Raw genomic sequence first — 26,110 nt, forward strand, 5'->3', positions numbered from 1 at the left:
GACTACCGCTCCCATGATGCATTGCGAAGGGTGCAAAGGCCAAAACGCCTCTGACAGTTCCCATGATGCATTGCGAAGCGGCCAAGGTCTGGGCGCCTCTGAACACCACTCCCATGATGCAGTGCGAAGCGGCCAAGGTCTGGGTGCCTCAGCCTACAGCGTCCATGATGCATTGCGAGTGGGGCCAAGGCCTGAGCAGGGCTGGGCTGGGCGGGTCGCGGCAGTGATGTCGTACAAGGGTTCGGCGTCCTTGGATGACGATTCCTGGGGTGTCATGGCGGCCTGGCGTGCAGGTCGGTGAAGGTGAGAGGCGGGGCGCAGGGCAGCCGGGTCCCGCCGGCCGCAGAGGTAATGGCGCAGCCCGGGCTCCGGCCCGCGGGGGCAGCATGCGTCTGCCCAGGTGTAGGGCCGGGGCCGGGCCGCCCCCTTGCAGGCGTGTTAGTGCTGGCTCGGGAGCGGCGGGCCCCGCGGGTCCCCTCCTGGTGGGCAGGGGCGGGTGTTGCCAGGGCACGTCCCGGTCGGCTCCCGGCTGCACGAGCTTGTCCTCCCCGGAGCAGGTGGCTGTGCTGAGCATAGCTGGGCCCTCGGGCACGGATGTGTCCGGACCCCAGAGGTTTCTGCCGGGACATTCCCGTTGCACTGTTGCCTTCCTGCACTTGCGGCGTAGACCGCAATAGAGCTCCTCATTTTGGTGCCTTGGGAAGCTTCGTGTCATCCACTGCTGAAGTCTAGAGACCCTGTGCAATAGGACTGTAAACACTGGAGGCTGCAAGTGGGAGACGAACGGTGGAAAAAACCCTTGTCAGACCCAGTTCGCTCTCCACTGCCGTGACGCAGGATACTGGGCAGATGGACCCAGGGCAGTGCTTATGCTCTCAGCTTTCATGGACAAGAGCTCACTTCATCTAGGGTTATAGGGTCTTTTCATAACTATAGGATGTGATTTGGTGCCTGTTGTTCATGCAGCATTTTATTTTTATAGTTTTTTTAGGTAGGGCCAAGAGTCAGTGTTAGGGGAATTGTATCTTCTCATTAGCTTGTTTTCCCCACAGCGCAATGTCCCTGTTGTTTGCTCGCTCCAACTCCATAGTTGCAGTGAAGAAGGATAAAAGACACATGGCGGAAGTAAATGCTTCTCCACTCAAACACTTTGTTACTGCCAAGAAGAAGATCAATGGCATTTTTGAACAGCTGGCTGCATATATCCAGGAAAGTGCTACTTTCCTGGAAGGTAAGCTGTGTAACTTGCTAACACATGGACAGGAGCGCTTTGTTTACTTCAATACCAAAACAGAAAACTTCTCCTATATAAAGGGGTTGGTTTGTTTATTTTTTAATTGCCTTGAATCCCTTGGTTTCTGTCTGTTTAGACAGCTTGTTGCTGACAAGTTGTGAAGGTCACACGTGCCAACCTTTTGGCATTAATAGCTTAAGGACTGGACAGCAGCGCATGTAAGGAACTTGGAGGGGTTTGAAATGTCAGTTGTGCTATTGGAGGGTGTCTGGAGAGTAAGGATCTTTTGAGCTCTGAAACTAAGGCACTGGCCACTGGCAAGCGCCCAGGCTTCAGGACACAAAACAAAACGTGCTTGTGTATGTGACCTTCAAACCAGTCTCGGACTCGGTTTCTGTCTCTAAGATCCAAATAAACACCTGGTTAGTTACATTCCAGGGGCATGGGTTAGATTCCCTGAATTTCTCAGCTGGTTTGACCATGTGCCACTGATGAATTACTTCTGAACTTCAAAGGGGCATGTTACTGTGGTTTCAGAAACTCACAAGAATGTGGAGCTTGATCCTGTCACCACAGAAGAGCAGGTAGTGGAAGTCAAAGGTTACCTGTCAAAAGTCAGTGGCATCAGTGAGGTGTTGGCCCGACGACACATGAAAGTGGCTTTTTTTGGCAGGTGAGTTGGATACACTTGATTTATTCCTGCCCCTTACTTGACCTAATAACCTTTGCCTTTGGGATCATAGCAAGTGAAAAATATTCTGTGAAAATATCTAGTGGTGAATAGCCTTGGTATTCCTGTTTGTCCCCCTGCTGAGTTTGAAAGACATTTTTTAAATAAGAAAATAACAGGCTGCCTTTTGACAGTGCTTTGCCAACCAGTTGCCTGTGAGGACTGAAGTGGTAATAGTTTATGGAGCTAGTTGGGATAGGGGATTTGAGTAGCTATCTTGTTTAGAGCACAGCAGCATCTGGGAAACCCCACTGATCCATCTTTTATTTACCCCTAGGACAAGCAATGGCAAAAGCACGGTGATAAATGCCATGTTGTGGGACAAAGTCCTTCCCTCAGGGATTGGACACACCACAAACTGTTTCCTCCGTGTGGAAGGGACAGATGGCCATGATGCTTTCCTGCTTACTGAAGGCTCAGAGGAGAAGAGGAGTGTCAAAGTAGGTGCCTAATTAGTACAGAATTTAAAAAAAATGGACTCTGGCCTGATCTGTGAGAACCCCAAGGAGGGATAACAACTGCTGAAGCCAAAAGATAGTGTTGACCCAGGAACAAATGAATATAAGACTGTCCGTCAAAAAATCTAGGCTGGAAACCAAAAAGAAGTTTTGAATCATCAGATCTGTGAGCTTCTGGAGCTGGAATAAACTAAGTAGTTTTAAAACAGAGTTTGCTCAGGTTATGCTGTTATCTGGTAGGAGAAGACTGGCCTTGATGGCCTAGGACTTTCCATCTAACTCTGTGTTCCTTGTGGAAAGGAATCCTTGTCTGATACGGAAAATTCCAGTTGTGCAGGAAAGGGGCAATTCTTTTACAGGACTGTTCAGAAGTGCTCATCTGTTAACACAGGTACCAGGCAAATTTATGTTCCTTCACCCAAAGGGAAATGTCCCAAAGGTGGGTCTTTGACTTAGTGTTGTCCATGAACAGTTCAGGGCAGAGAGCTAAGTATTTTCACTGTTATTGGAAAATTTGTAACACTGCTATCTTTCTTCCCCTCCCCCCAAACTCCACCCGTCTCTTGGACAGACAGTAAACCAGCTGGCTCATGCGTTGCATCAAAATGAACTTCTGAATGCTGGTAGCCTCGTCAGTGTAATGTGGCCAAACTCCAAGTGTCCTCTCTTAAAAGATGACCTGGTGCTGATGGACAGGTGAGATTACTTTTTACAATTGAAGCTTGTTTGGAAAAGTGATAGGAGTCTGAATAGACATGCACAGAGAGCAACATTCAGCTATTATTTGTTTTCAGTGCTCAGCCTAAGTAACCCCTAGGCATGATGTAGCCCAAGTATTAGACAGTGGTTGTACTGAACAGCTCTAACCAGCTTCCCTAATACAATTCAGTAGACTTTCCCCAAAGAAGGAATATCTTTGAAGTTTCGGAGCTACAGTGACATTCGATTTCTCCTCTCTGTAGCCCAGGCATTGATGTGACCACAGAGCTTGACAGCTGGATAGACAAGTTCTGCCTGGATGCTGATGTGTTTGTGCTGGTAGCAAACTCGGAGTCCACGCTAATGCAAACGGTAACTCCACGTCTGCTTGTTACTGCTCCTTGGCTTTAGGAAGATGCTCAGGCTTTTGACATGCAAGTCTCCCTTTGTCTAGGAGAAGCAGTTCTTCCACAAGGTGAATGAGCGTTTGTCTCGGCCCAATATTTTCATCCTGAATAACCGCTGGGATGCATCGGCCTCTGAACCAGAGTACATGGAAGAGGTCAGTGCTAGGTTTACATGAGTATTCCTCACTCATGGAGTGGATGCTGTCTACAAAAATGGAGGGTGGAGTGGCACCAGGAGATGATTCTCTTATAGTTTAGTTACCATAATGTGGAGGCATTTGAGGGCAAAGGGGTTGAAGTAAAAACAGGTTACTGGTTAGAACAAAGCTTTGGGGGGACAGCTCCTGAGTTCTCATTGATGCCATTTTTTTGTTGCTTGGAGCAATTGATTTTATGCCTTGGCTGACACATCTGTGAAATGGCTAGAATATTCACCTGCCTCACAGGGGTCTGGTGGGGCTTAATATGTGAAAAGTGCTTTCAGAGCCTGGAAAAAGTACTATAGAACAGCAAAGTGGAATACCTTTTTTCCATTTTTTTACTTGTATCACTTGCTGAGGCCTGCAGGGGGTGTCTGGTTGTCTCGGCCACTGCAGGCAATGGCACAGACTGTCAAGCAGACTGAACAGTTTGCCCTGGATTTCTGCTTCAGGTGCGTCGGCAGCACATGGAGCGCTGCAGCAGCTTCCTGGTGGATGAGCTGGGCGTGGTGGATCGAGCTCAGGCTGGGGACCGCATCTTCTTTGTGTCTGCAAAGGAAGTGCTGAACGCTAGGATCCAGAAAGCCCAGGGGATGCCAGAAGGAGGTGTGGAGAACTACCAGCTCTTCCATTGCTCTCATGTGGAAAAGTAGCGATTGTCTGGCTTCAGATAATATGTTGGTGATTCAACTTGGAGCTGGGGTGGGTGGTGAGTGAGCCGCGAGCAGGGGATAGAGGCCAGAAGTGAACAGGAAGGTGACATAGTAGCTGATCTGGAGTCCTGTTTCTTCAAAGCCTTTGCCTTCTGGAAGCTTGCCGTGCTGACATTGCTGTCCCGCAGGTGGAGCACTGGCAGAGGGCTTCCAAGTTAGAATGTTCGAGTTCCAGAACTTCGAGAGACGATTTGAGGTGAGCATCATTATCACACCGCCCGCCTGTCCTACTCTTTAGAGTTCTGCTTCTGGGAAGGGGAGATGGGTCTTGTAAATTTTTAGCTGTAGCTGTGTCTTGACAGTCAGTGACATGATAAAGCAGGCCTCTGTCAATGCCTTTCTGCTTGCTGCTGGCTTCCTGATGGCTGTCTCCATTTGCACAGGAATGCATCTCGCAGTCTGCAGTGAAAACCAAGTTTGAGCAGCATACAGTGAGAGCCAAGCAGATTGCAGAGGATGTCCGTCTCATCATGGACTCGGTACATGTTGCAGCCCAAGAGCAAAGGTTAGTGGCTACACTCTTGGTGCAAACGAAACTGAATTTTGCACTGACTGGTTTAAGGAGCGAGTCGGGGGCAGCATGAGGACATTTGCATTTAAAATCTCTGTACCTTAAGCAAAAGTTTCAGGGGCAGGAGGGGGACATATACCAGTAACCCTGCATCTAATGGACTGCACAGATGGGAAGAAATCACCTATTTGTCCCACACACTACTTGTGTGCTGTGTGTTTTAGCTACTGTTGTTCCCTGTCCCAGACAGAAAATGTTTGTCCTCTTAGCCTATCAGAGATGAACTAAACCTGACACCTTCTTCCCTCAGGGTTTATTGCCTGGAGATGCGTGAGGATCGGCAGGAGCGCTTGGGCTTCATTGAAAAACAGCTGGAGTTGCTCACCCAGGACTATAAGCTGAAAATAAAACAGATCACAGAAGAAGTGGAGAGACAGGTGAGGAAGAGTGTGCTAGGCCAGGGCAGCACCACTCGGGGTGGGAGGAGAGGTCCAAAGGGCGACTGAGAAGCAGAAGAGACGCTGAAATCGTGCAGTTGGAGCACACAACAGTTTGGACAAGCACTGAAGCCATGTGGCTGTGCCAGAGCAGATGCGGTGGAGCTTTGCTGCTGCTGCAGGATTAATCTGTTCATTGACACTTTTGAGGAAACCGTGTTACCAGACTTAAAATATTAGACTTCAGGTAGTGGCACTGAATTCATAAATGCGTGAACAAGAATAGTCCTTTCTTTAAAGAGTGCATTTATTGAGCACAGCAATTTGCAATTTCAAGTGTGCATCAAAGAACATCAGAAAAAAACTCTGCCTAAGCTAAGACATTGTCCAATAAGACAGTGACAGCACACACCAATTAAGCTAACTTCAAATGCAGCATAATAAGCCAAATAGACAACAAAGTCTTTCATAGGTCCAGGGGTTTAGGTTGTAGCCATGTTGGTCTAAGGACATAGGCAGACAAGGTTCCTTGGGTGAATTTGATATCTTTTATTAGACCAACCCAAATGGTTGGAGAATAGTTATTAAGCAAGCTTTCAGGTTCAAAAACCCTTCGTCAGGCTAAGGAAGCTTCAGCAGTTGGTGCTGAAGCTTCCTTAGCCTGACGAAGGGTTTTTGAACCCGAAAGCTTGCTTAATAACTATTCTCCAACCATTTGGGTTGGTCTAATAAAAGATATCAAATTCACCCAAGGAACCTTGTCTTGCATAGGTCCAGGTATTCAGAAAGTCTTTCTGGAGGATCTACAGGTCATCTTAAGTGATGAGGAGATCTCATAGGCCTCATCTTTGTCTGGCTTTTTATAAGGCTCTGCACCCCCTTCTCTCTGTTAGGACCCTCACATATCCCATGATTCATGCATTCATCATCTCTGTCTCTTGCCTTTTCTTAGGTATTTCAGTCTCTCATACCTTACAGGTTTTACTCTGAAATGCAAATATAGTCCCCTGCCTTCTTCCCCTCAACTGGTATCCTAACAGCCATCTCAAGCTGTCAGGAGTCTTCTCAACTCGTGCACTGTGCAAACTGTGTGACTTTTTTTAGGTGTCCAATGCAATGGCTGAAGAGATCCGGCGGCTCTCTGTGTTAGTAGATGAATACCAGATGGACTTTCACCCATCCTCAGTTGTCCTCAAAGTTTACAAAAATGTGAGTGATGTTTGTGTCCAGCCTATTGGACCAGTTGCCTAAACAGTCATTTCCTGCTCTAATGATTCAGTAATCACACCAGCTGTCCAAGATATTAATAGGATGTTTAAACAGGCCAGTAGGCTGTATTCTTCAGAGCACCAAAATTCTCTTGCACTTTGTCAGCTTCAGTAAAAAATGGCATCCAGAAAAGGACTTTCCAGACTGATGTCATTTTAGTAATGCATAGTGTTGAATCACAGCATGTTACATTAAGTCACTAATGGTTGCTGTTTGTGGTTGTACTTTTTATCACATAGATTAAACAGGTCATCTTTTCCCCAAAACAGACCATATCAGCTCCCTGTGCTGGGGAAAAATGTTCTTTATTTCAGTGAGTCATATGAGGACACTCCAAGAACTACAGTTGTCTTGGTTTGTTTCCATGTAATAAACTCTGTCTACTTCAGGAACTGCATCGACACATTGAGGAAGGCCTGGGCCGTAACATGTCAGATCGTTGCTCTAATGTCATCACTGCCTCCCTGCAAACCATGCAGCAAGAAATGATAGGTCAGTACAGTATTCAGACCCCCAGAGGTCCATAGACCATTATAGGGAGTGATGCGGGGTGAGGGGGAGAAGTTGCCAGAATGGTATCTTCTAAAATTTAAAAGTAGAAGATTGAATGACTGCTCTCTGGGGCTTCTCACCTTTTGTGCCATCTTTGGTCTTGGGACATTTTCAAGCCCTACTTGTGATCAGAGGGGATGTTTTAAGTGATTCTGAGAGAGAGAGAGAATGAGGAGGCAATGACCAACATGAGCACAGGATTGAGAGTCCAACTGGTTCCATTCTAACCATCCTAATAGGTGCATCCTTCCCTCCCAATGCCCCCCCCCCCCCTTTCTCATTTCCTTACAGATGGATTAAAACCACTTCTCCCAGTCTCTCTACGAGGCCAGGTAGACATGTTGGTCCCCCGCCAGTGCTTCACACTCAGCTATGACCTGAACTGCGACAAACTTTGTGCCGACTTCCAGGAGGACATTGAGTTCCACTTCTCTCTTGGCTGGACTATGCTTGTGAATAGGTTTTTGGGACCAAAAAATAGTCGTCGGGCCTTGATGGGCTATAATGACCAGGTAAGACTCTTTCTGAACATTCGGTGGGTCAGTAGTGGTTAGTGCATTTGCTGAAGATAACAGTGGCTGTCAGTGCTTTGAAATAACTGGCTTCAGCTTGCATTCTCCCTCTTATCTGCAGCATTTTTTTCCTCTTCCTTTCTAATTAGGTTCAGCGTCCTATACCTTTAACCCCAGCGAATCCCAGTCTGCCTCCCCTACCTCAGGGCTCTATGACCCAGGAAGAGCTCATGGTGTCTATGGTGACTGGATTGGCATCACTCACCTCCAGAACTTCCATGGGGATCCTCGTGATTGGTGGAGTGGTGGGTTGAAAAGCCATGGTGTTCACTGGTGGTTGCACTGTTGCAAGTATTTGGACTATAGGCTTCAGGCAGTATCTGCTGGGGTGTTTCCTGTCTATTGTGGATTTCAGAGCAAATCATTGTCTCCCCTTGATGTTCCTTAGGATGGAGTCATTTTCTTGAAACTTAGGATTAGATTCAGGATCTTTCAGATATCACTTTTAAAGCATATTACTCTTGGTGAGGTGAAGTATCCTTGTTCCTGGAGAACAAGAGGTTGGAGATGGAGAAACTAAGAGGTTAAAGCTGACACTTTTACCAGCTTGATTTGTCCTTGATATCTGTGTGCATTTATGGGTGGGGGGTCTCAACTTTAGACAGGTTGGGTTGATTTTTTTTTTTTTTTTTTCTCAGAGGTGCTGGGTCCTAGCACCAGCATCTGACTTGAAGGTGTATATGCTTGGTAAGGCTGTATGAAGCTTTGGGTGTTGATTTCAGTTTGGAGATTTGGCCCGATTCGGTGGCCAAATCTCCAAATCGAATCGGGGGACCAATTAAAAGGTCTGAATCAATTCAAAGCTCTCTTAATCTTTTCCAAGGATTCCAGCTTTGATTCGGGTAGTCCTCGGTGGCTGGACTCCAAGCTGGTAAATACGGGCAGGGGAGGGGGCACTGGGAAAGGGGACCATGGAGAGACCCCCTCCCTGCCCTTGCCTGCTTCCCCAGCCCCTCCATGGCTGCCCCACTCACCCCAGCTTCCAGTACTTTAAAAAAAAAAAGCCCCGGTGCTTAATGGGCGCTACCGGGCGGGGGAGCGATCCCTACTGCCCCCCAAGCCACGTGGGGGGGGTCTCCACAAGCTCCCTGGCCCTGCCATGAGTGCCCCGTCTGAGCCAGCTACAGCCCTTTAAGAAAAAAACCCCAAGAAAAGCCCCAGGACTCTCCACTCCTGCAGCAGCCTTGGGGCTTGGGAGGCTTGTGCAGAACCCCCCACATGGCGGGAGGCAGCAAGGATTGCCCCCTGCCAGCAGGAGCCCTGAGCGTGGGGCTTTTCTTGTTTTGTTTGTTTGTTTGTTTGTTTGTTTGTTTTTTCCCTTAAAGGGCCAGAGCCGGCCTGGGTAGGGCACCTGTGGGGGAACGAGGAGGGGTCAGGGGGCTCGTGCAAAGCACCCCACACAGCATTGGGCAGCAGGGATCTCCCCCACCAGTAGCACCTGGTGAAGGGACTTTTTATTTTCCCAAAGAGCTGGAAGCTGGGGCAGCCATTGTTAGGCCGGGAGAGTGGGCAGGGGAGGGGCCTGGCTGATTCGGAGATTCAGCAGAATCGATTCAGGACAGTGATTTGAATCGCCAAATCAAGTCACTGTCCCCCCCCAAATCAGCCGAATCCAAAGGGAATACTAGCTGCTTTGCACAGGCCTAAATTTGCTTAGTGCTTTTGAAAAGAAACTCAAGATGTCTCAAGTTGGGTGCTGACAGTTGGGGACCACTTTTTGAAAAATAAGACATTAGGTTGATCTTAGATGGTGTACCCTACCTAGATCCCTGCCCGAGGCCTATTCCACTGTCTTGCACTGCTTGGAGACAAAATATCTCTTCAGAAGTGGTCTTCCCTTCAGAAACAGGGACACTGCAAACAGGAGAGAGATCTCTTTCACTTATAGATGTTTTCCAAATGCCTTGCAAATGTTAGTCTGCACAGCACCCATGACATGCCAGTTGGTTGTTAGGTTGGGTTGTTCTCTTTGTATAGAATGGGCAGTAATTGCAGAGAGGGATGACTTCCTCAGGCAAAGAGCAAGTGAGGGTTACTACTTGGCTGTTTCTGTCTTGGCAGCATGTGCTTAAAACATGCATTTGCTGCTTTCTATTCTGTTGGGAGACATTTCCCTCCTTCCTAGCCAATGACTCATGCCCATTTTCTTCTGTGCTGAGCGCAGGTCTGGAAAGCCGTGGGCTGGAGACTGATTGCACTCTCTTTTGGCCTTTACGGGCTCCTTTATGTGTACGAGCGCCTCACCTGGACCACGAAAGCGAAGGAGAGAGCCTTCAAGCGCCAGTTTGTTGAGTATGCCAGCGAGAAACTGCAGCTCATTGTCAGCTACACAGGTTCCAACTGCAGCCACCAAGTCCAACAGTGAGTCTCTTCTAAATAAGAGCATTTTAATGGTAGTGTCCATGAAATCTCCCACAGCCACAGAGGCACACCAGGTCCAATATACATGGCCCTAGCTTCAGGACTAAAAATGTAGACAGGAGCATGCATGAAAGCCCGAGTTCTCGTATCGGAGTGCTATTAAGTACTAGTCTTAATGCTTATGACTTTCCTTAAGGTCAGACTTCCAAGATTCTTGTTACAGCCCAAGAGGTGTAGTAGAAAGGTGCTCTCACTGCAGTCTTTCTGGCAAGCGTGCAATCAAATTTATTGCACAGCATAAGAGGTTTCTGCTGGGAGTTTGGTGCTTAATCAGTCTTTTGTCCTCTCTCTCCCCTCCTCTGCCCATTTCCTAGGGAGCTTGCTGGGACATTTGCTCAATTGTGTCAGCAAGTCGATCTCACGCGGGAAAATCTTGAAGAGGAAATTGCTGCCATGAATAAGAAAATTGAGATCTTGGACTCACTACAGAGCAAAGCAAAACTGCTCAGGTGAGATCTCTTCTTCCTGCCAACAAAATCCACGTTGGCATGTCTTTTTCTAAAGGAGAAATGGTTCTGTATTATGCAGGGGGTTTCCCTGGACCATACAAGCCGGAATGTGCCCTTGCACTCCAGCCCTGTAGACTTCTCCCACCATTGCTCAGATTGGCAATAGCCCTGGTCATTGGCGCCTCTCAATAAAGAGCTGTGGCATGGATTCTCGTTTACAATAAAGAAATTCCTACCTCCTAACTTAGCTGGGCTTTCACCAGCCTCTCCTACCTCAAACAGCATCTAAGTAGAAAGGGCTTTTTCAGATTCAGAGAGGTGAATACTGACTAGCACACAAGCCTAACTGAGACTTCTTTTTCTTCCTTACAGGAATAAAGCAGGCTGGCTAGACAGCGAGCTCAACATGTTCACGCATCAGTACCTGCAGCAGAGCAGATAGTGTGGGAAGTTGAGACAACACCCTCTCTCTTCAACACTCTCTTAACTCCTGCAGAGAACATGGTGGGTGATGGAGTCCCTCAGAGGCACAAGCATGCGCCCATGCTGTGTCCTTTCACCAAGCGAACGATAGGATTCTGCTTCCATGTGTTGTTGTGTCCAGCCTCTAAACACTACTTATTTATAAGTCTTATTTTTGCCTGCTGGGTAATGAGATGATTCCAGGAGGAATTTCTGCTTCATACATTGACAGGGGGCTTTTTTAATGAAGAGTAAAGTACAGGAGTTGCCATTTTTTTTTAAATTGCCAAAGCTGGTGAAGTTCAAATTAATTCTAATGCATTTTACATCTTGATGAGTTTTTTCTGATTAGCAGATACCATTGGAACTTGATAATCTAGGTTCAAAGCCCCAAGTTCATGTATGAATGATAAACAGCTGTTCATCTAAACCCAGATCTCTCACCCCAGGCACATATAGATGCCTGTGCTATGGTCTTGCCTCACACCTATCCATGCTTTTCAATTGCTCTTTAGTGGCAATCCAGTTTACAAGAGAATGAATCATGGTTCCTTTTCCTTCCATGGAAAAGCACGTGTGTTAGCGATGGAGAGAATGTTCAGGCCTGTGGACAGAAGACAGATCTCTTCTGGCAGGCTGGAATTTGGATCTTGCTCAAGCAGATTTCTTCTTGTTGGGCTTTGGCTTCTTTCCCTTAAGTCCTTTAGCATAGAAAACTTTTTGACTTGCCTCATGTCACTACATAGGCAGATAGTCTGCAAAGACATAGCTGGTGGTTAGGGAGTTAGTGGAACTAATGTTGCATTTGGTAATTTGTGTCTTGCTGAGGTATAATAAGAATGTAGAGAGCAGCCAGTTGGCAGTATTTAAGTAGCTGTGTTGTGAAGTATGGATGTGGTTCTTTTTAAAGAACACAGCTGTCTTTCTGGAAGCAGGCCTTTCAAATGCCATCACCACTACTTGGCCCTTAAGGCAGAGTGATGATTCCAAGCTGTAAAAGATTTTGTTTTGTAGAGAGCTTCCATGGGATGCTTCTTGTCTGTGCATTAATATGGTTCAGTGTTTTTATTTTTAAGGAAGGCAACAGAATGATGTGCTGATGCAGGGCAGTTCGTGTGGAGTCTTGAGAAGCCTGTACTTCTGGGACCCTTCATGCCCAGGCCGCTGGGGTCAGTGTGACCTTTTCTTTATTTGTAAACAGATCAGATTGGCTTTTGGGTTTGGCTGTAAAGCAGTCGTTAATTTTCAGTGTAATATGTTGCAATTAGCAGGGCCTGACCTCGTTCTAGCTGAAATGGACAGAAGTGTTTCTGCTGACTTCAGTAAGTGCCAGGAATAGGCTCCACCTTTGTGTTTCAAAGCTTTCTGCCTGTCAGGTGAGATCCAGGCTGGCTGGTAGGATTTGGGTTTCCCCTGATGTTTCTAAATTGAGTCCCTATATTGGTCTTGACTGTTCTGGGTTGACCGTCCCGGTTTAGCATCAAACCCAGCAAAGAAACAGGGGGTAGGTATAAGCAGGTTCCAGCTGAATTTAGAAAGACTGAAAGGAATTTGTCATATTGGTAACTTGACTTTGCTATGAAAGTTGTATCCAACTGGCTTTAGGATTTATCGCTGATTCGGACACAGGTGCCAGTAGCCCGTGCAGCTGCGACGTAGCTCCAAAAAGAAGGACAAGATGCTTCCTGATACCTGGAGGAAGATTTAATGGGAAAGCAGCTTTCAGCCCTTATTTTAGGCTCTGCACTGGGATTTTCCAATGAATTTGCAGTGTGGGCAAATAGACTTTTGTTAAACCTGGGATATTACAAGACAGGGCAGCTTGGGTGGGAGGGGAGGAGAGGTTTCCACCGGGGCTGAGATGGCTTTAGGGTAAGAGAACCTCTTCCTTCTAGCCACCTGGTGCGAACACGGCCCTGACTGGAAGATCATTACCATCAGATAACTAGTCTCTGTGCATTGACCCCGTCTCTTTCCTAACCAGAACAGATAGTGGTAATCTGCACCTGCAGTTGTACCCCACAGAGCTGAGAGGCCAAACTCTTCCTCTGCGAGTGCACTCTCAGGCCCTTATCGACACACGTTGGAGTGGCTGGAAAAACCCATTGCTCTGCCGCACCCGCTCTGCAAACAAACCCCAGCTTCCCCCTTTTGTGGCCTCCTCCCTGCCGGGGCGCTGGGTGAGTCAGGGCGGCAGCAGGGAAGTTGTGCTTCGAGCATGGCGTGTGCCGCAACTACCGCTGGTGAACCCGAGCAGCAGTGTGAGGGGCAGGCGGAGCTCCCCCGAGGACGTGCAGGACGGCTGGGTGTTTCGCAGCAGCAGCAGAGACGCCCGAAGAAGAAACCGGCTTGAACCCGCGTGTCACCCCCGCCCTCGTCCCCGCCGCAGTGCCAGGCCCGGCTTCCCCGCTTCGTTCCTCCGCGAAACGCACCCGGCCCGGGGGGCACGAGACTGTGGGGGGCGGCGGGGCTCGAATAAAGGATGAACGAGCCGGCTTGTCTGTGCGCCGTCAAGGAGCGCGGGCCGTTGGCGCGGGGCATGCTGGGGCGGCGGCGCCGGCCAATCCGGAGCCGGGGGAGTGGGGGGCGCGGGCCGGAGCCCGGGCTCTGCCGCCTCGCCTGGCCTGGCCTGGCCCAGCACGGCCCAGCCCGGCCCGGCAGTATGCAGGAGCTAGCGAGGCTGCGCCGGGTCAACCGCGACCTGCTGGGCCGGCTCCGGGCGCAGCAGGAGGAGATCCGCAGGCGGCTGCCCCGGGGGCCGGCGGGCCCCGCTCCCCGCGGCGGGGTACGTGCTCCAGTGCCCCGGAGCTGCCGATGTCGGGAGAGGAGCGGTGTGTCTCGGGGCAACAGCCGCAAAAGGGGGCGCGGTTCATGGGATCGTAGGTGTTTAGGTCGGGACCCCTGCCTGGGCAGTGCCCCGCCCCACCCCAACCCACCCCGGGTGTCTGTCCAGCCGCCTCTTAAAGGCCCCAAAGCGGGGGGAAGGGGGGGACACCACGTCGCGGCCTGCATCCCTCGAGCAAAAACTGAATTTCTCCAGAGGAAGCAGCAGCAACGTCTTCCTCCGCCACCTGTGAGAAGAGAGAGGCTGGAGGCAGTGCCCTGCCGCCTTGGGCACCGACTTGGTATTTCCCTTTCTGTCCCCGAGTTCCTCCAAGCATCCCTAGCACGGCACTGGCAGGGGGTGAGTAGAAAGGGTAGAAGAGGACAAGTCCCTCTGGTGCCCTGCCGTAGCTGGTGTCCGTGCTCGTTACAGAAAGAAAATCGAGGCCTGGTGACGGAGGGTACGTCTGACCCCGAGACGTTGGTGTCGGTGGCACCCAGCGCGGCGCGGGCGGCACTCTGCTCACCCACAAAGCCCGCTGTGCGGGGCAGGGAGGGCAGAGGGGCGTCACGGCCCAGGACAAGCATCCAGAGAGCAGCAGCGTCGGAGGGGGGCTCACTCAGGGCAGAAAGAAGTTGCACGCCGGCAGCTGCTGGCACCAGATGTGCCAGGGGTGCCTCCAGAGCAGCTGGAGACAGCAGAAGCCCAGAAGGAGAGTCCCTGCTTCCGGGACACGGAGAGAGCAGCGAGCGGTTCGTCACCCTGCGCAGCCCTCAGGAGAAAGGCAGGGTGGGGACCAAGCTGGAGCCAGTGCTGAGCCAGACACAAGCAGAGGAGAATGGCGAGCATCCGGTGCTTGTCAGGGAGCCCAGGCGCCCTAAGTCCATCCTGCTGATGCCTCAGTGTAGAGAAGCCAAGGTAAAATCTAAGCCGCCTGCTGAGTTGAGCAGCACAGACTTGGGGAGAGGTGGAGCACAGGCCTGGCTGCCTGTAGTTTAACAGGCGGTGCAAAACCAACCAAGGAGTCTTAGGCCCAGGCCATGACCTCTCCACACTTTCCCCGTCCTATTGCAGGCCTCTTGGCTACCATCCCCCTGGTCGGGTGCATGGCAGCACAGTCAACTGGCTCTTCCTTGAGCAGTGACACACAGTCGGGACAGCCTGGTCTAATGGTGTCAGCGCAGAACTGCAAGTCGGGAACCTTTGCATTCTAATGGCACCTCTGACATTAACTTGCTACGTAGCCTCAGGCAAGTCACATAACTGCTACCTCCATCTTACACATGGAGGAACAGGCACAGAGCAGCACATGAATAAGTCAGTGGAGCCCAGATCTCTTAGCTCTTGCTATTGGACCACAGCTGTCCTGTTTATACAGCTGGCAAATAAGGCTCAAACACCCCAGGTCAGAGAAGCACAATGTTCCAGTTTTATTAGAGATCTGTGGTGAGCTAAATTTTTTTTTTTCCACTGAGAAGGAAGCAGGGCACGTGACGTTTCAGGACAACCTTGAGGAATACACCATCCCTGAAGGGAGCTGGTCCGTGCGGCCTCTCCTGGGCTATGACTGGATTGCAGGCGAGTACAAAGCCCGTGACACACCTGTGTTTATTGTCAGCCTGATTGGGCTCTTTATAACCTATGGTGAAATGCAGGCTTAGAGTGCAGTTAGTGCAGTGGCTTTGGGGCAGGGGCAGAGAAAGCTCTGGTGATGCACATACTGGTCCCCAGCACTGCCAAAATCTCTGGGGGCTGGCAGCTAATCTCAGCATTGTAGCTTATCCAGCCAGCAGCTTTTCCAGAAGGGCAGTGCAGAGTCTGTGTGGCTGCTGGCAGGGTGTAGTGAAGCCACAATAGGCAAAAACCTGCAAATGATGCATGAACCAAATTAGGAAGTTGGGTAATTTCTGGGCTTGCTGTCTCAGATGAAGTCTCTGGCTGTTCTACGTCAGTGGCGAGGCAAGGCAAGGCACTGTGCCACCTGGATCACCTTCCTCTTCGGGCACTCAGGGCCTGCTTCTCTGTCCACTTTGCATGAAGCTTATTTGATCACTTGCCTGCCCCCATCTAGTCCAACTGTGAATTGTTCTTCTCTCCTTGGTTTTCCAGGGCTGCTGGAGACAGATTCTTCAGTGTCGGAGAAGTCTGAGCAGTACTTTGCTGAGCTCCAGGAGTTCCGGCTGGTGAACAAGGAAGCATGTGTATATGAGCAATGCCTCGAGTAAGTCTGGGAACAGAGTGGCAGTGAAGAATGGAGAGAGTGTCTGGTACCTCCTCTCTGGAGCAGGAGACAAGGTGGCTGGCTGGGAGGTATTGATCCATACATCCCTGAGAGAGAGGGCAGATGAAACCCTGGTGTGCTTAGAAAACAACCCCATTAGGTGCTGTTGGTTGGAAGTCTTGTGGCTTTATTCAACCCATCTGCAGATTGTGGAGTGCAGACTCCCTCTCTGGAGGTATTGTGGACTGGGACCAATATAGCACTTCTTATGTGCACAGCCCAGACATCTGGGGTGTCTGGAAGTGATTGCAGTGGACTTCAGAGCTGTTTCACAGAAATCCTTATCAGCAAACAAATTCCTCTGCCCACAGCTGGATGTTTGTTTTGAGAAAAGCTCTTGTTTCTTGGTTTGCGTATAAAGTAAATAAATTGTTCACTGAATCCATACTAGATTCTCCCATGCCTGTTTGAAGTGATGACTAGACCACACAGTGCCTCCCAGTGCTATTGCAATCCCAGCTCTCTGGGACCCACTGCTCTTGACTGATTCTTTGCTTGTTTAGGCCAGAGGCCCTGGATTACTTGGCTCCTGAACAAGACGTGGACTTGGTTCCCACTTCCCATCAATGTAAGTTGAGATGCATCTCCTCACCCTGTGTGTATGAACGGGCAGCTGTGGGCTCAGCTATCTTCCTGGGAGAGCCCCAGGCCTCTTAGACAAGGCACAGGAACAGTTCACAGTCTAACCACAACATCTACTCTGCAGCTGCAGCTTTCTACTCCTGAGAGACTTGGGTCCTTTATTCATTTGCCTTCAGGCAGACTCTCTCCATGTTCCCAAAGTTCCCCATAACTGACCTGCCTTGCGGTGTCTGAAATTGAGGAAGCTGCATTTAATCTGTATTGCGCTGGGGAAAGTAGTTGGAAGGGCGATATTACCATATAAGAGGTGCTTTGGGAACCCAGGTGGGTTGGTCTCAGTGGGCAGGTGCTGGGTTTGAGAACACACTGGAAGCTACACATGCAGCCAAGTTCCCTTCTCTGCATGGCAGGTATCTACTGCTTCCGGCTGAACAAGCGCCTCTTTCCTGTCCCTGTGGACTCGGCATCTGCCTGCCCTATATGTAAGACCCCAAGAGCCCAACGGCCCCCAGAGACGCTGGAGGAACCTGCCTACATCAGGTGTGTACAGGTGGGCTGCAACACACATCACTGGAAAATATCCAGGGAGGAAAAATGAGAGGAAAGTTGTGGGGCAGGGCCCCTTTAAGATGCCTCTTTTGTGGCTCCACTGTGGGGAGAGAGCTTGATTTTTTGGAGCAGAGGCACAATGAGCCTTATCCTGAGCAGGACACGCTCCCGCTGAAGACCGTGGCAAATGCAGTCTGACCTCAGGGCTGATCTGCAGCCACAGTCTGGGTTTCCATGGCAGTCTCTACACCTTAATCAAAGCCTGTTGACTTTGGTGGGCTCTCAGACAGGCTCAAAGCCTCTGAGGGTGGTAGGAAGATCACAGGGGGTTCACATCCCCCGGCTCAGATCCCTCCTGGGGAGGACAGGCTGTAACTGGTTCTGGTTGGTTGCAGGGTCAGCATTCCTAGGGCCACCCTCCTGCCAGCCCACAAATACAAAATCCACCGCAGGAAGAGCTTTGAGGCAGCAGACAACCTGGCTTTACCCTCGGTAAGTCCTTCCACCTGCCCCTTTGACCACTGTGCTCTAGTGGCTTTAGCACTATTAGGTAGGTTGTCAACAGCTGCGCACAAGGAACAGAAGATGCCAAGAGCTTTAGCATCATATGGCATTTTATTGCCAGGACCTCCATAGACTGCAGAGCCAAATGCCCCCACCCTGTTGGGAAGCTTGATCTTCAGCCCCTGTCTTTGTGACAGACAGGAAAAAACAAGTTTCCTTGCCCACTTGGCTCTGGCCTGGCTGGAATGCAAGGTAGCTTCTGAAGCCAATGTCTGCAAATGCTTTACACTGAAGTAAAAGGAAGAACTTGTGGAGCATGGTATGACAACCGTCCTGCAGGCAGAGAGGGCAAAGACTAAGTGAGGTGGAACAGAGGGAGTTCCCTGAGCTGTAGCTAACGAGCTTTAAGGACACAAAGGGTCTGTTTTGTGGATTAAATGCAGTGAGGGCCAAATGCACAGCTGCAGCAAATGGGGGCAGGCAGGCAAGTAGGGTTTAGTATGGCCTGCCACCCCAGAGCAAAGAAAGCAGGTATTGAAGTAATATTGAAAGGGATAGAGTGACTCAGCCATTTAGAGCATCCCAGGGGGACAGACAGATGGACACCTGCCCTTTCAGTGGCTTACCTCTGAGGGTCTTGGAGTGTTTTGCATCCTCCTCTCTGGGGGAGGGGGAGTATTATGGCAAGTTATGCCTGGGGAAATTGAGGCAGAGTAATATAGTGAACTGCTCGTGATCACCCAGTGAGTCGGTGTCAGAGCTAGGATCAGAAGCCCTGCCTCCCAAGTCTCCATGCAATGCTGTAACCAGCAAGCAATGCTCAGGGTAGCATGATTGAATGTACAGGAGAGTTGCTGTGAAGAGATGGACAGGAGCCAAAATGGAGCCTGAGCCAGCTGAGCCTATAGGGATGAGGTCAGAGAGGTACCATGTTCACCCAGGGCAGGAAGCATGCAGCGAAATGGATTTGGGGATGGCTGGAAACCAGCAAAGGGGGCTTGGGGCTGAGCAAGAGGATAGTTTGGCCTCATGGAGTGTGATGGCAAGTCTGGCCGCAAGCTATGAGGCCTTGGAGATCTCGTCGTTCTCGCTTCAGCCATGTAAGGTTCCTAAAATGAATAAGTACAAGGTTCCTGCCCCTCCCCACCACCTGTTGGGAAAGGTGGTGTTTGGAAAGACCAGGTTGTGGTGCACAAAAGGGGCTCTCACCCAGGCCTCCCTTCTCTCCCCACAGCACTGCCTTGTTGGCTGGGAAAATGTCATTCCCTTTGGCAGCCCCACAATGAGCAGTTTGGACCTGCGGACTTCACTGGAAGAGAAGCCCACTGACCCATTCCCGTCTGGTAAGGACTAGCTACAAACTCGTGTAGAAGACTGCTGAGCAAGAGGCCCAGAGCACACTAGGTGCCGTTTTCTTCTTTCCTCCATACTAAGCATGAATTGGGGAAGCATTGGGGTTTGAGTGAACCCTACACCCTTCAGGGAAACAATGCTGGATTACAGCAGTGCATTGTGAAAGTAAAGTGGTCAGTGGCACTGGGAGAGCACTGATCCACAAGCCTATGGAAAGGCTCTTTTGACAAGTTGGGGAGTGTTTCTTTCACTTTGTTTAATTAATCAGTTCTCTTTGGATTCTAGAACTTGGCATCCAGAGTGTCAGGAGGAACTAAGACAGACCATCTGCTGCATCTGTCCCGCTCAGCCTTTTTCAAATTTAACAGTGCTTCTCAGCAGAGGGTTCAAGACAAACCACTCTACGGCACAGTTTCTAATTAAAATACTACAGCCTCGATCATGTAAGCTGCTGACCCGCTTAGTCTTGGGACACACAGGATAATGAGAGGGGGTGGAAAGGATTGGGTTTGCCTACAAAGGAATCTTTGGAGAAATGGATTTCGAGTGTCCGTCACTGGCAAAGGGACTCGCAAAAGGCATGCAGTGGAATTGAGAGCCACAGTTATGGCAGGAGTAGTCTTGGCTCAAAGACTGCATGTGTGCGCTTCCCCATGCAGTGGTGTGGAATGAGTGTATGTGGTCAGTCACAGTCCTTCTCTTAAGAGGCATCTGTTAAGTTTAAGAAAACAAGATGACTGGTCCTGTTCCCATATTAGATCAGCCATAGGGTGTGCTAAAATAGGCACGTACCAAGAGTTTAAGAGTTTTTCTCTTAAAAGCCAATCAAGATTTTAATACAGACTCTTTGCACTCTAGGACAAGGAGTTGGACTTTGGCCTGTACAGCACAATGGGAGCTATACAAAGAAGTCCCTGCTTTCGGGGATTTTGAAACCTCATTGTTGCATTAAATAAGTAACCTGATGAAATAAAAAAAAATCCAGTTTTCTTTTGCTCCATTATCTTTGGATGGAGAACGGTGATGGGCCATATTTAATCTGGACCTGAAACAAGCAGAAACCCACCTTTTTATGTTTCATCAAGCCACAAGATGATTGGCAGTGTCCTAAAGTTGTGTTTACCTCTGCTTTATAAAGCTGGAAGGACGGCATCTTGACAACTGACTCATGGTTGTTTGTTTGGGGTGTTTTTTCAGTTGCATCAGGATGAAGACATTGAAGCTTGTGTGAGGTGTATTAGGCGGCAGGATTTATTCTCCTTTCTGGAAATAAGAGTAGTAGTTTAATATTTTTTTGCCTAAAGCCTGGACAATGGATCCCTCTTCTGGGGGTTCAGTAATGTAGACCAACCTTCTCGGCTAATAGGTGGATTCAGAAACCTTGGACTCAAGATATCCCTGAGATCTTAACAGCATTGACTGCTTTGGGCTTATACCAGGTATAAATTTGACCCCTTGTCTATCATTGTTACAGAACTTCTTTAGGCACTGGTACAACTTGACTTTTTAAAACAAAGCTTAATCAATTAAAAGTTTAATTTTACAAGGTTATAAATGGAAGTATTTTAATAAAGAGTTTTTTGATGGGGGTTAGACGGTTTTTTGTTTTATGTTTTTTAATTTAAACTTTCCTCTATTGTTGGAAGCTAGGACATGGTTACACTGAGCTGCTACCTGAAAAATGGGAAGTGAAAAGGACTGCAACTGGTCAGTCTCATTTCCTTGACTTAATGGCTTGCAGAAAAAAACCCCCAGCAATTATGGTGCAGAGCTTATGGAGTTTGCAAAATTCTCCTCATTTTTTGAAGCTGAGAAAATTCAAATATGAGAGAGGGGGAGAGAGAGAATTAGTCAAATTAACACCAAAAGCAGCAATAACATTTTGTCATAGCAGTTTAACAAGGCAGGACTCCAGACAGCCTTTCTACCATCACTAGTGTCGCCTCTGGGCCTTCAAGCCATAAACCCCTTCACAGTTTCCCCTTGGAATAATGCATGCTCTTCAGACCATCCTGCCCCAGCCACATAGGCTATCCCTGTTTACACCTGACTAGCTGGAGCACTGGAAAGTTAGGTGCCTTATTGGAGGCCATGCAGCAAATCAATGATGGAAGCAGCATTTTGGCCCAGGTGTCTTGGCTCTCAGGACTGCACACATTCCTCTGCACTAGACTGTCTTTGTGTACACGTAGACCCTGGGAGACCAAAACTTCCCCGGGGTACAGTTCTCTTGAAGTTTCTTCTGCTGTGTCAGCCAGTGAGTAAGCTGAAAGAAATGAGGAGCGTTCTTCACTAGAAGTCATGAAAGGGGAATCTAATTTCCAGTTCACACTCAGCCTCTTCCCAGGACTGAAAACAGCCAGGTCTTGCTTGAGTCTTTGCTGTCTGAGTGCAGTGGAGCTTGGGGCCGATGATCTCAACATCTGAATGAAAACCAGTTAGCACCCAAAGTTGCAGCATGTGTTCCATGGAATAAGAGCTGTTAAATAGTCTTTGGAGCAGTTGCTATGGGAACAAGTAAACATCCCCTATTAAGAGTCGATCCATTCCAGGTGGGCAATGGGCATCGAGGATTCAGTGGTGCAACTGAAGCCTTTGTCCCGTTCCCACCCGGTAACGAGAAGGATTTTGATCATGCTGCTCTTTCTGAGCTCAGAGCTTTGTCTGCTGGGGAGCGCTGGGGGCGCCAGTGTACGGCGGACTGTAGGTAATTGCTGTTTATGTGCATTGTCTAGGAGCCCCAGACAGGGAGTAGGAGCTCCTCTTGGTTCTAGGTCTGCACAACACCTAAAATTGGTTCCCTCCCCTGACAGAGCTTATGATTTTGGCCAAACCCAAGCAGAAGATATTTTGTTCTCTCTTTAGCATCTACTGTACATACTTGATTCTAAGACTAGGTATTTTCCTCCGTTTCTCTCCGCCCCTGTCTTAGACTCACATACAAGGACATTGGGGAGGCAGGTGGCTGCTGTGGTTGGACTCCAGCCCCTATCCATGGTCAAGGCAATAGCTGCAACTGCTGCCTGCCACCCCCCCCATCCCCCTACCTCTGCACCGTGACCTATCCCCCCTGTAGCCTCCTCTCCCCATCTCTCAGCCCTACACAGTCTGCTCCCTCACCTGCTCCTCTCCTTTCCCTTCTTATCTTTACTCTGTGCCGCAGGCTCCATGAACTCTGCAGCCTGGGGCATTGAGCACAGCCCCAGCCCAGCCCCATGGCAGTGGTGCACAGCCCACAGGGTTGCCACAGAAGTTGGGCTGGGGCCCATGCTCAGGGCCCCCGGATAGAACTGGGACGGATCCTGCCTGCATGGAGCGGAGGCTGGGAGGGAAGTGGGGGGGGGACCTGAAGCTGGGAGGGGGCAGAGGTGGCAGGGGGATAGGCACAAGCAGGAGACAAGCTGCTTGACCTGACACTACCTGCCCCCTCACTGTCTGCCTCTGCAGTGGTGGGAGGGATGAATTAAAGACAGCCCTCCAATAATTAGAGTCTATCCACAGAAATTTTTAAACAATTTTTTTACATTTTCCATGGATAGAATCTAATTATTTGGGAGAATCATCTTAGATTTAAGTAAATATGGTAGTTAATCGACTGGTGGCCTGGATGGCTCATTAATTAATAACTGACTTTGAAGACCTGGCATCTAAATCTCTGCCTTGAACTTTTCCCATGTTGGCCATGACCAAAAGATATTGCTATCAATGGTTATTGGGTGACCTGCAGGAAGTGATTCCTCGGTCTCGGACCAGATTGCACAAGGTGAGCAATCATCTCACTGAGACCACCAAGCTGGAGTTTTGTGTTGGCTGCCTCTGCAGACAGGTCAAAAGGCTGAGTGGCCTGGAGAGTGAATTTTCCTTATACCCATAAAGGTCATATTGGTCCAGATGTGGGATGGCACAGACTGGAAAGGTGTCAAAGAAAGGTTTGCTGCCCATTTTGGGGACAGAAGCAATCCTCCAAAGATTTCAATGGGCATGTTCCTCCCTTTCCCATCTCATTGGCTTTTAGTGCAAGCAGTACCAGTCAGCATGCCAGAACCAATTTGATAACTTGTGTGGTGCCAGGTGGCTTTTGATTCCCTCGCCTGGCTCTGAGTTCTTAGGAATGACAGCTTATCTGAGCAAAAGCTAGATCTTGTCCTCATCGAAGTCAGCAAGAGCTTTGCCATTGATTCCAGCAGACACCAGCCAAGTGGAGTGTGCGGCTGCCCCCTGAAAGTCTCTTCCATAGCCTGTCATCACTGCCACCTTCTTCATTTGACTCTCCACAGGGGATCAGCTCTTCCACTGGAACAGCTGGCAGCCCTGGGTCTGTATGTGCGAGCAATACAAACAGGCGCGAATCCGGTACTTTGTGGTTTGGGCTGAAAACATCACAGTGAAACCAAAGGCCAGTGAGTTCTGGCAGGAGAAGCCCTGCTTCTTGCGAGACTGCAGCATGTGCAAGCCAGAGGAGTGCCCCAGTGGCCCCAGGATATCCGACTTCCTGCCCCAATTGGAGCATCTCTCAGTCTCAGGGTTCAGCAATACCGACTCCCCACCTCTGGGCACCCCAGACTTCAAATCCTATGACAGTCTCCCTGTGGTGGATGATATTGGTGAGGAGTAACGGCCTGGAGGGGACAGTGCAAAACTTTCTAGTGTCTGTTCTGCAACAACAGGTCTGAAACATGACAAGGACTCTGATGGATTGGGAAAAGGGCTGTCAGAGCCAGTGCTGCATGGAGATGGAGTAAAAGGGAAATGTGGCACCTGGAACAATAGCTCAAAAAAGAGGAGAGAATCTGGATGTTTGACCATTGATTGAGTGAGGAAAGGACAGCAGGAGGGGGGGCAACAAAACCAGCTGGATTTCAATAAAAACAAATGATGATCGCAGCCATCTCTGGAGCAGTCACTTTTCCTTTTGCCTCCTCGTGTGGCTGCCACACTTGAAGGAGAACCTGCAGATCCAATTCAGTTCTGGTGGGGTTTTGTTGTGTTGCTGGGGGTTTTTTGGAGGGTAGGGGGTTAAGGAAAATTTGTCATGTCCCAAGTCAAATAAGCCAAATCTATTCCAAATCCATGAGTCGTTCAAGAACCGTATGTGGCCCTGCTACTGGGAAGCATCCTCCACCCCTGCCTGGGGCTTCAGATGCTTCCAAATTCTTTGGCAGGCAGCCTATGTGCAGGCCCAAGCCCAGAGGTTTCGGGTTTGGATGCCCCCAAGTTTCGCTTGCCCTCAGCCGTACGGCTGCAGGAGCAAGCTAAGGAGGAGTCTTCCATTTCCATAAAGTCAGGGTGTAGCTGCGATCCTCCCACTGGATGCTGGCCAGTGGGAAGCTAACTATGAGGCTCTCGTAGGAAGTCCTGTCCACAAGCAGACAAGGGTGCAACCCTCCACAACAGTGCCATTTTAATTGTATTGCCTTGGTCAGGGTACTTCCTCTGCCAACATCGTGGTCATAGTATTTCCCCTGCCAGGTTCAGGTCTGGTGTAAGTCAGTGGAGTTGCTGCTCTATACCAGGCCTGAATTTGGCACTGCCTGCCTGGATCCTGATCAGTCTTGTCCTGCCCTCAGACTCCAGTGGCACCAGAGCAGAGATGCAGCCCGTTCCCAGTATTTTTTGGCCCTCTGGGATTGGGGTTGCAACCAAGTCCGAGTGCTGGGCAGTAGGCCTGTGTGAAGCGGCTAGTATTTGCTTTGGATTCGGATGATTCGGGGGACAGTGATTCAATTTGGTGATTTGAATCACTGTCCAGAATCGATTTGGCCGAATCTGATTCAGAGATTCGACTCTCCGAATCAGCCACACCAGACCCATCCCCCGCCCGCTCCCCCAGCCCAGCTCCTGGCACTTGTTTAAAAAAAAAAAAAAGGCCCAGCTCAGCCGGTACTGCCGGGCGGGGGGGGCATCCTTGCTAGCCCCCACTGCCTCATGCTGCATGGAGGACTCTGCCACCAAATCGGGCCAAATCTCCTCCGAATCGAATCGCCACCTGAAGCTTCGCACAGCCCTACTGGGCAGCCCCCAGCATTGTCCTCCTGAGGCATTTTCTCCCTTAGATCTCCACCCAAGCCCGGTGCTCTGACCAGCAGGGCAGGGCCCCCAGATTCTTCTCCTTTCTTCACTAGGTTGGGGCCAAAACAGTGACCCCCGGGCCCTCGGCCCTGGGAGGTTCCTCTCTCCCTGCTGCTCGCCTAGCACAGACTGCCAGGGCTAGGGCCTATCTCCTCCCCCTTGTGGAGTGGACTGGGCCCAGCCATGTGCCTCATCCCCCTGCACTCTCTTTTCCAAGTACAAAAAAGTACTTCTATATTCAGCATTGGCCCAGGCTCTGACCTCATGTACTCTAGCAGTAATTCTGGAGTCACTCCAGCTGCAGTGACTCAGTTCACAGCTATGTAATGGCAGTCATAATCCCATGTAACGGAGTGCAATAACTAGTTTTGGGTAAGATGACAACTCTTCCGGCTTACTGGCAATGGTTTGCAGTAACTGGCCAAATTGTATTGGTATAAATGTGCATAGCTCCATTGACTTCTACAGCGCCATGCTGCTTTGAACTTTTTTCATAGATTGTAAGGCCAGAAGGGACCTTGCAAGATCATCAGATCCAGCCCCCTGCACCAAGTAGGACAGAGAACTGGGGGCCAGGTGAGCCCAGCAAGGTGACTGTCCAGTCTCCTCTTGAAGATTTCCAGGGTAGGTGATTGCACCACCTCTGGAGGGACCTTATTCCACTGTCTGGACACCCTGACTGTGTAAAAGTTTTTCCTAATGTTGAGCCCGAGTTGATCTTCCAGGAGTTTGTGGCCATTACTTCTGGTTTTCTCCTCGGGTGCCCTGGTGAACAGTTGCTCACCAAGCCCTTGATGTATTCTCATAATGTAGCAGTAAGCTGCTACCAGGTCC

General features: G+C 49.7%; 2 protein-coding genes across 6 annotated transcripts; both read left to right on the top strand.

The window, feature by feature from the left end:
- Positions 1-203: 203 nt before the first annotated feature.
- Positions 204-13,606, top strand: MFN2 (mitofusin 2). 4 transcript variants are annotated; one of them, XM_014610409.3, is made up of 18 exons: positions 204-303; positions 1,053-1,231; positions 1,772-1,907; positions 2,242-2,404; positions 2,994-3,118; positions 3,385-3,493; positions 3,576-3,683; positions 4,181-4,334; positions 4,570-4,637; positions 4,825-4,946; positions 5,263-5,389; positions 6,494-6,598; positions 7,048-7,150; positions 7,502-7,722; positions 7,872-8,027; positions 9,947-10,143; positions 10,518-10,652; positions 11,025-13,606. In XM_014610409.3, exons 2-18 carry the CDS (start codon positions 1,057-1,059, stop codon positions 11,092-11,094), a joined length of 2,274 nt encoding a protein of 757 aa, XP_014465895.1. In that variant the 5' UTR covers positions 204-303; positions 1,053-1,056; the 3' UTR covers positions 11,095-13,606. The 4 variants fall into 4 exon arrangements, with proteins under 4 accessions (XP_014465895.1, XP_019349522.1, XP_006259353.1 ...); XM_019493977.2 differs by having other exon boundaries at positions 234-293; XM_006259291.4 differs by having other exon boundaries at positions 240-348.
- MIIP (migration and invasion inhibitory protein) lies at positions 13,597-20,800 on the top strand. Of its 2 annotated transcripts, XR_009456309.1 has the most exons (10): positions 13,597-13,899; positions 14,371-14,856; positions 15,417-15,516; positions 16,048-16,159; positions 16,723-16,787; positions 17,212-17,341; positions 17,746-17,842; positions 19,089-19,197; positions 19,493-19,650; positions 20,405-20,800. XR_009456309.1 is itself a non-coding variant. In XM_014610353.3 (9 exons), the coding sequence occupies exons 1-9, from the start codon at positions 13,597-13,599 to the stop codon at positions 19,522-19,524; spliced, it is 1,434 nt and encodes a 477-aa protein (XP_014465839.2). In that variant the 3' UTR covers positions 19,525-20,800. The 2 variants fall into 2 exon arrangements, 1 of the variants encoding a protein (XP_014465839.2); XM_014610353.3 differs by having other exon boundaries at positions 19,493-20,800.
- The last annotated feature ends 5,310 nt before the right edge of the window (positions 20,801-26,110 follow it).

The sequence above is a fragment of the Alligator mississippiensis genome, chromosome 13, assembly GCF_030867095.1.
Source record: "Alligator mississippiensis isolate rAllMis1 chromosome 13, rAllMis1, whole genome shotgun sequence".
Lineage (NCBI taxonomy): Eukaryota > Metazoa > Chordata > Crocodylia > Alligatoridae > Alligator > Alligator mississippiensis.